Source organism: Meles meles, chromosome X (genome assembly GCF_922984935.1).
Source record: "Meles meles chromosome X, mMelMel3.1 paternal haplotype, whole genome shotgun sequence".
Classification (NCBI taxonomy): Eukaryota; Metazoa; Chordata; class Mammalia; order Carnivora; family Mustelidae; genus Meles; species Meles meles.
This window is the reverse complement of record NC_060087.1, coordinates 101,104,204-101,116,993: the sequence shown is the minus strand read 5'-3', so window position 1 is coordinate 101,116,993 and position 12,790 is coordinate 101,104,204. Positions and strand designations below refer to the sequence as shown.

At 44.4% G+C, this 12,790-nt stretch overlaps 1 protein-coding gene across 2 annotated transcripts in view; it reads right to left on the bottom strand.

Moving 5' to 3' along the window:
• The window catches only part of DOCK11 (dedicator of cytokinesis 11), a 190,907-nt gene that overhangs the window by 32,460 nt on the left and 145,657 nt on the right, over window positions 1-12,790 (bottom strand). For both annotated transcript variants that reach the window (XM_045995226.1, XM_045995227.1), the window contains 3 exons: window positions 12,099-12,212; window positions 9,543-9,758; window positions 9,397-9,454 (listed from right to left, as the gene is read on the bottom strand). In XM_045995226.1, the coding sequence (XP_045851182.1) occupies window positions 9,397-9,454; window positions 9,543-9,758; window positions 12,099-12,212 (388 nt within the window). The remainder of the gene's footprint in view (window positions 1-9,396; window positions 9,455-9,542; window positions 9,759-12,098; window positions 12,213-12,790) is intronic.

Genomic DNA, 12,790 nt, shown 5'->3' with positions numbered 1-12,790 from the left:
TTTTCCAAGATAGGACAATTGTTGCCAGCTGGTACAGTGAGTGAAGCTACAGCTGGACCCTAGAGAAGCAGCAAGTGAGCTCAGGCTGAGGACAGCTGCTGTAGGACTGTGGACCAAGTGGTTCCTGTCAAGTGAAGAGTGTAGGTACAGAGGGCAGGCCACATGGGTGCCTGCCACATTCTGGACAGGGTAACGTGTCCCAACAACTCCTGTCGTGGCTGCCTTTATTTACCCTTCCGTAGGTGGGCTGGAATTTAAGAGTTACAGAAAATCCAGCCTCCTTATAAAAGAATCTGCTAGTGGGTGAAAATTGGCTGGTCGCGAGGGAATAAAAATTGTTGGCAATCCATTGTTCTAAAACCTCTGGAACAGTGATGCTTAGAAGGCATGATCTACTCATGGCGGAAGCTCGGGAAAGCTCCCCAAGGTTAGAGGCTGGGGAAAAAAGAAGGAAGATTTAAGAGAGTCAGACTTCATATTTAGGAGATTTCTCAGAATTTTGGTTAAAAAAAAAATCATGTATCGGGGCTTCGATTTTGCCAACTCCTCTTGTCTACATGAAAGCTAACTAGACATACGCTGTCTGGTAAGATGCTTGCTGGAGCATGAGTTATCAAGGAAGCACCACGCATCTGAGAGAGAGAGAGAGAGAGACAGACAGACAGACAGACAGACAGATGGGGTTGGGGTGAGGAAAGATGGGGTTATTCTGAAGTCCTTTTTCAAGAATGAAGAAACACACTGGGGGCAATCAGTGGATTTCTGAGAGGGAAGGAAATGAAAATGAGATTTACTTGGACCCAACGGACTTTAGAGCCATTTTTTTTTCTTTTTCTTTTTTTTTTTATTTAAAGATTTTATTTATTTATTTAATTGACAGACACAGATCACAAGCCGGCAGAGAGACGGGAGGGGGAAAGCAGGCTCCCTGCCAAGCAGAGAGCCCGATGCGGGGCTTGATCCCAGGACCCTGGGATCATGACCCGAGCCGAAGGCAGAGGCTTTAACCCACTGAGCCACCCAGGCGCCCAAGGGCCATTTTTCTTTTTCAAAGAAATGAGGTAATAAAAGACACTTAAGATAGGGCATGACACATTCCGTTTCTACAGATAAGCGTGCCGAAAATGGTCTGTCATAGACTTCTAGAGTGTTCTATTCAAAGCGCTGGACCACAACAAGATAAGGAACCTGCACCAGAACATGAATCAATACATCATCTCCTTCTTCGACAAAGTCTACGGGGGGAAAATGTCCCCTGAATTAACTATGCTAAGTCACACAGCTGATTTACATTCAGGATAATACCCCTTATCTTGCTGAGGACCTGTAACTGGTCTGATTCAACCATTCTTCGGGTAGTGCATCAGGAGAACGTTTTGAAATTGAGAAAATGTCCCGTTTGAGCACCTCGGTGAAGTCAAGAGCCAGGCGGGATGGAAGAGGGCCCCCAAAACTGAGCAAAGCAATGGAGTGTAGTCCTTGACAGAGAAAAAAGCATCAATCCCTGAAGGCCTCTGGCCGCTAGGTCCGTAGGCAGGGAAAAAACTCCTGTCTGAGCTAAGTTTATTAAGGGATTCCCGAATCTAGGATTCTTCTAGAATGCTGCGATTTAGGGGAGGACAAAAGGAGGCACGTTCCTATACTGGAGATCTGATGAGGCTAAAGCATCGTGGGAGAGAGTCTCCCGGTATAAGTTGTAAGTAGGAGGAGGGCAAATTATGGGTTGGTTTTTTTTTTCCCTCAGAAACTGACAGGTCAACACTCACTTCGGAGCTTGTGGTCTGCTGCATCTGGTGACAAGACGGCTGTTACGGATTGCTAGCCTCCAAGTTCACTATCCTCGCTAAGTGTGTTTAGCTTGACTCCTATGCCTGACGTAACTCTACCCAGAGGAGACAATATCCCCTTGTTTCCTTAAGTTATTGGCACCCACCAAACTGTCCAGTGATCAGAGGACCCTTTTGGTTGTGAGGGTCTTTAAAATGTTGGAAAGATTTTCAGATGAAGCGAGTTGCTGAATCTAGAAGGGACCCGTGTCTACACCCCAACAGAGGGAGGCGCGTACTTCAGGAACATCACACAGCCCCGTATAGCATTGCAGAAGGTGATTTTCCAGAGTCTGCTATGGATCTTCCAGGGCATACGACCTGGGCTCCTGACCTTGCCCTTCACAGCTATCGCTGCTCTATTCCTGACTGTTGTCCCAGGGAAAGCAAGATGCAAACTGCCCAGGGACAGACCACTACCCTGAGCCCAAGTGATCCGGGGGGGGGGGGGGTGGTGGTAAAAAAAAGTGGGGAGGAGTTTGGAGGATGGGGAAGCAGTCGAACCCTTGATAAAGGAAGACTGCTGGTCAGAAGAAGGATAAGAGGTTGAAAGTCCTGAAAGGAGGGCAAAAGAGGGGAAAGGCTGTGATTGGCAAGGAATCAGTAAATAAAAAGCCTACAGGACTTAAGCTACCAGATTCAGGGTAGGAAGACTTAAGAAAGGCAACATTACCCTATAAGGAATGAAAAGAACAGATTCTATGGGAAAGGAAATTCCTTTTTCTGGGTTGTTGGGGGAGCCCTCTAGGATGGCAGCTTTGTTGAACCTTGGATGCCAAGTGGTGGTGGAAGAATGCAGAGACTTGACTCTTGTCCCCCCCCCCCCCGCCTCCCCGCACACACGGTGGCGGGGAGAACAGTTGTGCCTGCCCTCAGGAAGAGAAGAGGGAGAGGTACATGAGGTCTAGCTTAAAAGAAGGAGATCTAGGGGCACCTGGGTAGCTCAGTGGGTTAAGCCTCTGCCTTCAGCTCGGGTCATGATCTCAGGGTCCTGGGATCGAGTCCCACATCAGGCTCTCTGCTCAGCGGGGAGCCTGCTTCCCCCCCCTCTCTTTGCCTGCCTCTCTGCCTACTTGTGATCTCTGTCTGTCAAATAGATAAATCTTTGGGAAAAAAAAGAAGGAGGTTTAGAATAGTTGGGGGTTCTCATATAAAATAGAAGTAGGAACATTTAGACCTGGTTTTCTTTTATATCCGTGGGGGTCAGAGTAACCGACACCCAGTAATCATCACCACTTAGAGGTAGTTTAGGTAAAAGGAAGAGAATAATAATCCTTAAGGTCTCTCTGGTAGGAACAGCAAGAGCTTGGCTGACTGAGAGAAGTGGGGTGGGTGTGACAGGGAGAAAGGCACATCTCCTTCCCCTTTCCCTTCGGGTTCAGTGCTTGAAACACACACCAAAAAAGGATCTAGAAATGGCCGTTGCTGGTCTTCTGGTGGCAGCCCCAGGGGGGAAGGGGCCCAAGCCTTTGCTTGCTTAGGAAACCACCGAATGGGACAAATTAGGTTTTGTGTTTTTTTCCTTAAAAACTCTAAACAGGAGAACATCTGTCACCAATATGTGAGCTGGTCAGTAGTATTTCATTTCATCTAGATTAGAAGTGCTTTATAATGACTTCAAGAGAAATGGCATAGGAGAAAACAAAATTTTTGCAATCAATATTTCAAAGATTTGTTATTTTAAAAAAGACTTTATTTATTTGGCAGAGAGAGAGAGCGCAAGCAGGGGGAGCAGGGGAAGGAGAAGCAGATTCGTCACCGAGCAGGGACCTGATGCTGGACTCCATCCCAGAACCCTGAGATCAGGACCCAAGCCAAAGGCAGATGATTAACCAACTGAGCCACCCAGGCACCCGGCTATGTCAAAGATTTAAAATACATTCTAACTCTCCTTCCCTTTTGTTTTCATTATCAAAGGACACGTAACAGTAGAAAACAAAAGGCTGTAGAATTGCTCAATTATATTTTTGAACTAAGTCTGTCTTTAAGTGTTAATAAAACTTTTTTTTCTTTAGTTCTGCACTCAACTGTGCTTTTATTTGCCCAGTAAATACCCAGTTCTTACCTAGATCCTGAAGTTCTCAGACCGGATAACAGGTTAACGGATTAAGCTTCTAAGTTGTGTTTTCAATTAGCAGTCCACATTGCTATAAGTAGCATAGTTCAATCAGCTAAGCACCGAAAGAGGGTGTTCTGGATCATCGGAATGACCAGAGCCAAGGGTAGTGGGGAGCCCTGAGGATTTTACTACTCTGTCCCCATTTTGGAATAAGCTTTGCTAGTTTAACAAGTAGGATTTTCCAAGTTTAAAAATAGATAGCAGCTATAAATAAATAAGAATGTAAACTCTTCAATTTAACATTATGTTTTCTTTAAAATGCTAAATATTTTCCCCTACTTGAAGAGGGGCCCCTTGAGTTCTAGGAAGGGTAAACTAAAAAACCTCGAAGGGATTATGAAGTAAATATTTAAATGGGGGATGGGCAAAAATGGGTGAAGGGGCATGGGAGATACAGGCTCCCAGTTATGGAATGAGTAAGTCACAGGAATAAAAGGCACAGCGTGGGGAATATAGCCAAGGGTACTGTAATGTGGCGTTGTATGGGGACAGATGGGATCGTGGTGACCATAGCATAATGCAGAGGGTTAAATCACTATGCTGTACACCTGAAATTAGTTTGACATTGTGTGTCAACTATACTCCAATAAAAAAAAATGTTTTTAAGCACCATTTACACTTACTGAAACACGCCACACTGTTCGGTGTTCAGGCTAGCTGCCGCAAGCCAATGTCCAAAAAACCACAGCAATATTTCTATTTTTTGTTACTTACTATTTTGTCCAGTCTTATAGTTTTAAAGATTAAGGACTGATAATAGAGAGGAATAATCCTTGATTTCTGCTTGATTGTAGCATCTTTGGACTTGTGGAAACAAATTCTAGGGAAATATTTTAATATTTCTAACCATTTTCAGTAGACATAAAACTCTTATTGCGGATTTCTCTAATTAAAAAGAGGAGGTAATATTAACCTTACTTATCTGAAAAACACACCTAAGAGTGTATTAGTGTGTTTAGAGTTCTCCTACCAGTTTATTTGGAATTACAGGTGTACAATTTCAGTATTTATTTTGGCTGTAATTTCATGGGCAGACCAGAGATGTGGGAGAAAAAAAAAAACCCTCAAACAGGGCCTTCTTTCGATAAGTAAGATTTTTCCATTTTAAAACCACCTATGTACTAAAAAAGGAGAAAACCAGAGTATGCCAATTTCAAACACATGGACTGTTAAAAAAAATATTTTGGTATCAAACACAAAGTGTTCATTTAAAATATAAGTAAAATGAATTTCCATTTTAGTTATGACACCGTGCTTGGGAAGACTCAATTTAGAGAGAGGTTCTTCCGGGATGTCTGAGTGGCTTAGTCGGGTAAGCGTCGGCCTTTGGCTCAGGTCATGATCCCAGAGTCCTGGGATCGAGCCCCACATCGGGCTCCCTGCTCAGCGGGGAATCTGCTTCTCTCTCTGCTCATGCTCTCTGTCTCTCCCTGACAAATAAATAAAATCTTAAAAAGAAAGAAAGAGGGGTGCCTGGGTGGCTCAGTGGTTTAGGCCACTGCCTTCAGCTCGGGTCATGATCTCGGGGTCCTGGGATCGAGCCCCGCATCGGGCTCTCTGCTCGGCAGGGAGCCTGCTTCCTCCTCTCTCTCTCTGCCTGCCTCTCTGCCTGCTTGAAATCTCTATCTGTCAAATATATAAATAAAATCTTTAAAAAAAAAAAAAAAAGAAAGAAAGAAAGAGGTTCTCCCCACATGGGTGGTATTATATGAGGCAATCGAACTCTGAGCCTTAGATGTAAAATGAAAGCCATATAGTTAACTGTATGGATTCTGGAGTTAAAAAACAAAATAAAACACGACTGTGTTCTCACAGACCAAGGCAGAGTGATAGGACTCCCACAAGATGGTTTCATTTTACCCTCATGTAAAACCTAGCTCGAGCAGTTTCTACAGTAGTAGCCAGCAATATCGTTTCTGGAAAGGGAAGCTTTCAGGCAGAGTCTTGAATTAGACCTGCTAGATCCTGAAGCCCTTTAAGACCACTGACCCCCTTTCTGTTTCGCTCGCCCTGCTCCCGACCTCCCCTCCAGCTCTACTGACATAATTGATACATAACACTGTGTAAGTTTAAGGCGTGTGTGTTGATTTCACACGTGTATATTGCGAAACAATTACCACAGCAGTGTTAACACCACAGGTACTTACCATTTGGGGGGAGATGAGAATATTTAAGATCTACTCTCCCAGCAACTATCAAGTATATAAAACAGTTTCTTTAACTACGATCACTGTGCTGTGCATTAGATCTCCAGAACGTATTCATCTTATACCTGAAAGTTTCTACCCTCTGACCAATATCTTCCTATTTTCCCCACCCGCTCCCCTAGCCCCTGGCAACTACCATTTCACTCTCTGCTTCTATGAATTTAACTTTTTAGATGCTACGTGAAAGTAAGATCATACGGTGTTTGTCCTTCTCTTTCTGACTCATTCCACTTAGCAGAGCACCTTCAAGGTCCATTCATATTACCCAAATTGGCAGGACTTCCTTCTTCTTGTGGCTGAATAACATTCTATTGTGTGTATGTGCCACGTCTTTACCCATTCATATGGACCCATTTCATATGTTTTCATGTCACTAATTAGCATTTTTTCATTTCAGCACTTCTTGCAAGGCAGGTCTAGCAGCGATGAACTTGTTCAGCTTTTGTTTGCCTGGGAGTATCTTTATCCGTCCTTCATTTGTGAAGGACAACTTTGCTGGAAAGAGTACTCTTGATTGGCGGTTTTATTCTTTCAGTGCTCTGAGTAGATCACCCCACTCTCTCCTTGCCTGTAAGGTTCTGCTGCAAAATCCACTGATAGACTTATGGGGGATCCCTTGTAAGTTATAAACTTAGTTTCTCTTGCTGCGTTAGGATTCCTTGTCTTTTTTTTTTTAATATTTATTTATTTATTTGACAGGGAGAGAGAGAGACAGACAGACAATGAGGGAACACAAGCAGGGGAGTAGGAGAGGGAGAAACAGGCTTCCCACCAAGCAGGCAGCCCAATGCGGGGCTCGATCCCAGGACCCCGGGATCGTGACCTGAGCCGAAGGCAGAGGCTTAACCAACTGAGCCACCTAGGTGCCCTATGGATTCCTTGTCTTTTGACAGTTTTACTATAAACACGTCTTTAGAGAAGCTCTCTTTACGTAGAGTTTTTTGGGGATCTATAAACCTCGCCAACATGGGTGTCCAAATCTCTCCCTAGACTTGGGACATTCTCGGCCAATATTTCTTGAAATAAAAGCTTTCTGTCTCCTTCTTGGACTCTAAATTCACAGATGTTTCCTCTGATGCTGTCCCGAAGACCACCCACATAAGCTTCTTCACTCTTTCTCATTCTTTTGTCCTTTGTTCTTCTCTGATGAGATCGTTTTAAAGGTCCTGGCTTCTTCTTCTCTCTCTCTCTCTTTTTTTTTTAAAAGATCTATTTATTTTAGGGTGGAGGGGCAGAGAGAGAAGGAGAGAGAATCTCAAGCAAACAACCTACTGAGCACGGCGCCTGAGATCATGACCAGAGCCTACACCAAGAGTCGGATGCTTAACTAGCTGAGCCACCCGTGCACCCCATCGAAGGTCCTAGTTTCTATAAAACAGATTCGTTCTTCTGCTTGATCCATTCTGCCGGCAATGCTCTCTGTTGCATTTTTCACTTCATTCGTTGTATTCTTCAATGCCAGAATTTGTGTTTCCTTCGAAATTTCTGTTTAACTTCTTGTTTTGTTCTCGTATGGTTTTCCTGACATCATTGAGATGTCTTCCGGTTTTATTGTAGCTCATTAAGCTTCCTTAACACGGACGGCTGTTCTGAATTCTTGAGGAGGTAAACTGCAGAGCTGCAAGTCTTTGGCACGGGTTACTGGAAGATTGTTGGGATCCTTTGTTGGTGTCATGTTTCCTTTGTTTTTCCTGTTCTCTCGAGTCTTGCATCTGAAGTAGCAGTCATCTCCGACCACCTTTACTGGCTGACTCTGGGGGAGAAATAACTTCCATGGGGCTTTCCCCGACTTCCTGTGGATAGCCTTGCTTCATACTCCTTGCTCCCCTTTGTGGCAGATTTCTGAAGCTTGCATGCCTTCTCTCCCTTATGCAACACACCAGGCCGGGTGCTAACAGCTCCCTTTTGCTCTCTCAAGGCTGGTGCTGAGGCTCAAGTCCATGGTCCCCAAGGGGCCCACAGATTCTGGATGGCTTTCTGGTCATCTGTGAAAGCTGGCTCTTACCACCTATCAGGAGAATGCCCAGGGAGCCAGCTAGAGGATAAAGGAGCGTGTGGTTTAGATGTGCAGGGCGTGGAAAGTAACTGTGGGCTAGATGGGGCGATGGCGGGGGGAGAATCCATGAGCTAAGTGTCCCTCGTGCCTTGCTGGAGGGCTCTGGATGGAGCCTGCAATGCAGCCAGTAGGATTCCTGTCTTTTAAAAGCCATCTAGGAATCCTACCTGCACACTCCTTCCCTCTCCCCACCCCCAGTCATGTGGCTCATGAGCCAGGACTCCGGCGGGGCAAGAGAGAAATGGGCCTCTTTGGCGGGTCCTGTACTGCTGGGGAAGCCAGGTGCCCACTCATAGGCTCTCACTTTTTCCCACCGAAGAAATCATGGCTCTCTTGGCACTGAGCCGAGCCACATTGAGGAAGGTGGGACATGAGTCAAGTCAAACTGTTCCTCTTACCCTCCCCAAGGCATCTGAACTTGTATCTGTTTAGCTCCAAAGGCGTGCCAGAACTTCTCAACTGGACCCCTGGACATGCACCAAGGACCATCCTCTCTCATCTGTGGATGACTGTCTAAGGCAGCGTTCTCCAGGGGCTCTCAGACCGCAGCTGGGAGGGGCTAGGGCCCCTAGGGACCAAGGTTCGTCTGCCTGTTGCCTAAAGCTCAGGTGGGTGAGATTCCTCCCCAGGTCCCTTGGCACACACTGCTGGATCCCGCAGCTCCCAGAGGCACTTTTGTCCATGGACAGATGCCACATTGTTGGGGGAGGGGGGGTGTATACAAACAAGGGACATCTTATTTGGCCATCTTGCTGATGTGCTGACCCCATTCTAATACCAAAGTACTGGTACACTAAGGTAGCTACAGAGACATCATCTGTGGCAGGTTTTGGTGAATCTGAGACAGATGAGCGGAAAACATATGATCTCTATTAACCAGAGCTTCTCATGAGCCCTGAGAAGAATTTAATCAGTGGCAGTCTTCCAGGGAGACAATCTTGGAAAAATAAACATGGGGAATCAGGCCTGGCCCTGTACTATTTAACTTATTCTTGTGCTCTTAATGGAAGGCAAAATGAACAGTCTAGTTTTCTTTTGTAACAACCTCTGTTTAACACGGAATGGGGCTAACGGTGAACACAGTTTTGGGAGCTCAGTGACATCACATTCCTAGTCACAAGCTACGAGCATAAAAACTTGCGCACTAGTGGAAATCCTCCACTGTGTCTGAGAACAGAAATATCTTACTTTTTCTATGAAGAAACTCTGCAACCAAAGCTGCCACATGGACATAACACATTGCTGCCTGAAAGAGGAGAACAAAAAAAAAACGGTCAGCCTGCATTCCAGGGTTTTTGCAGGACTGTGCTCAGGACAAAGTCTTAGGTCCTCACCTCTGAAAAATCTCCATTTTTTATGTGGATCTTGGCCATGCTATCAAGCCAGGTTTTCCTGAGCTCCGGGGTGCTTGCATAGGACTTGGCTAAGCTATACTGGAGATCGATGAGCATTTCTGGATCTTTCTCGTGCTCCTTCATTTGAGCAGTGGCCATAAGAACGGTACGGATTCTCTTGGTCAAGTCTTTGACTTCTGCAGGAAAAGCAGTTGCCTGATTTCAAAACAAACAAAAAAGACATGTTCATTAACATTATTAATGTGCTCTAAGCCTTGGCATCCAATCCTGGGCATAACATGATTTATATTCCTTGGGACAGTTCTTGGTATTTGGTTCTTGGTATATTACATGTCTAAAGAGTATTTTATTTTACTTTACATTTTATTTTATTTTATTTTAAAGTAGGCTCCAAGCACAGGATGGAGCCCAACACAGGGCTTTACCCTGAGATCAAGACCTGGGCTGAGATCAAGAGCCAGACACTTAACCAACTGAGCCACCTAGGGGCCTCTGAAGAGCTTTAAATTAATTCTTTTTAAAGGCTCTACCCTTGATGGTAATATACTCACAATACATAAAAGCACGGCTTCTGGAGCCAGACTACCTGACTCTGAACTTTAGCTAGTCCTCTGTAAATCCCACGGCCATGAGAATTATTGGCCGTTATCGTGGAATTTTAGTTACAAGAGTAACTAAAAACGGACAGCTTACTATGGATCAGCCAACGGTCTAAGTGCCTTACATCTTTTATTTTTCCAGCAACCCTCTGAAGTAAGTACTGCTGTAATTCATTTAACCAATAGGAAAACAGAGGAACACCGCAGTTAAATAGTTCGGCCAAAGTGTCACAGCTGGTTAAGTGGCAGGGACAGGACTGACACCCAGACATTCTGGCCCCAGAGCTAATGATCTCAGCCACTCTTCCTTATGGACAAGCATACCTATCCCGTCCGCCGATTACCACATACACTCAGGTAGAATCCATGCTGCAAACATTTCCACTTCTCCAACTAAAAGGCTGTGAATCACAAGACATTCTCTAAAGAATTTACTAGCTTCTCTCGGGAGTGTTGTTTTGTTCTCCAAACCTACTAAGTTAGTTTCCTCTTTATCCTGGCCACTATTAAGAAAGTACTATCACTTCCTCTTAACCCCAGTGGACTGATCACAATTATCAGTAGGATTCAGCGAAGATGAGTGAGGGATAAGTGCAGGGGTTAGGGAGCTTTCCAAGGTGAATATAACCAAATGTGGAGGAAATAGTTCTTTTTTAAAAGTGCTTTCTTAATACCTTTAAAAATAATAATTATGGCTAATAAGGTTCCTTCTTTCTTTTTTCTTAACTTTTATTTAAGTTCAATTGGCCAACATACAGTACATCCTTAGTTTCACATTAACGCTCCTTCTTAAAGCCCAGTAGCCATTTCATTTACTGGGGTAAAGGCGAACCTTGATGACTTTATTGGTGATGACGGCCCTACGAAAATAAAACTAAGAAATGAGTCATGGCAAAGAGTTCTTATCAGGGTCAGCCACAGTGGACCTTGTTTACTTTGAAAAAGATGCTAATCCAATTTTTATATAACATAGAATGAAGAATGGTAATGACCAACAAAAATAAATTTCAGGGTGGAAGATCCTCAATGACAAAAATTGTTTCCACACTCGTGGGATTAGTTGGAGCGTACTCAGGGAACCAGTCAAACTGGCTGAAAAGCAAACTTTCCCAGCCTGAGAAGCACTGGAACTTTTTTTTTTCAGTCTAAGCAACATTCTTATGGGAATAATTTTTTTTTCTTTGGTACATAGATTCTACATGTCCCAAACATCAAGTATGCTGTGACTGGGAGCTTTTAAAATTTTTTTTCCTTCCCTTTTTTTTTTTTTTTACACAATCTTGTTAAATTATCCTGGAGGATGACCTTTCCCAAGAATGGGGATGATCCCTCTGGGAGGGAAAGCCTTCTACTGGCAAAAGATTCTTCTTCCTTTGAACACACGCATCACTGAAGATCAGGACCTGTTCTCCGTGCGACAAGACAAATGCATTTTTAACAATGTTGGAGGTTGTGCGTATATGGGTAAGAAAGAGGGATGGTGGTCAGGGTCTTGGGCTTGGCCTCAGCCACCTGGTATGTAAGAAGAACAGGGTTAGGCTAGGGTTTGCCTGTGTACCTAGGGCAAGCCGTAATCAGTAAACAGAGGATTCCTGAAACCCAGTGCACCGGTCCAAAATCTTAGATGATAATAAGTCTTTAAAAAAGAAGCGAGTTTAGAAATCAAGCTCAGAAAATAATTCTAATCCTACTAGCTATAATAACTATGTGTACACAGTATAGCCATTTCTCCAGCCAGCCAGATGATTTTGAAGATGCGCTATGTACCAGGCCGTGTTCTGGGTGCTGGAGAGACGGGGCCATACAAGGCAAAGCCCACGTCTTATACACTCGGCACTATCAAGAGTTGTGAATCCCATGAGAGCGTAACTAGAGCAGTATTAACTTTTCTGACTCGAAAGGTGGTTCTAGTTTACTCCTTGGAGTGAGAACATACCTTCATGGGTCTGTCACTGTTGGCAAAATTATTGATAATGAATAGAGACTCCTGAAATCGCGACCCTCCGCTTAGCGCCACATCGGCTATCAGCTGGCTCACGGCAATTATGATCTGTGGGAAGAAGCACACATGGTTTTTCGAATGTCTTTTGAAAAAATGCTGATTTCCATCATTGTGGAAGGCCATGAGCACACGTTTGAAATGTTCCTTTTTAAAACTGCCTCACTGGGCGCCCTGGTGGCTCAGTCAGTTAAGCATCTGCCTTCGGCTCAAGTCAGGATCCCAGGTTCCTGGGATTGAGCCCCACATCAGGCTCCTGCTTCCCCCTCCCCCTCCCCCACTTGTATTCTCGCTCTCTCTTAGTCAAATAAAATCTTTTAAATAAAATAAAATCTTTTAAAAAGAAAAAGAAAAGGGGCACTTGGGTGGCTCAGTCGGATAAGTGTCTGCCTTAGGCTCGGGTCATGATCCCGGAGTCCTGGGATTGAGACCCGCATCAGGCTCCCTGCTCTTCGGAGAGCCTGCTTCTCCCTCTCCCTCTCTCTCTCCCCCAGCTTGTGTTCCCTCTCTCGCTATCTCTCTCTCTGTCAAATAAATAAAGTCTTTTAAAAAAAGAAAAAGAAATAAAAATCCTACACCATTCCATCGTAATCTGTTTTCTTCATACACGAGGGGGTTGAATTCTAGAA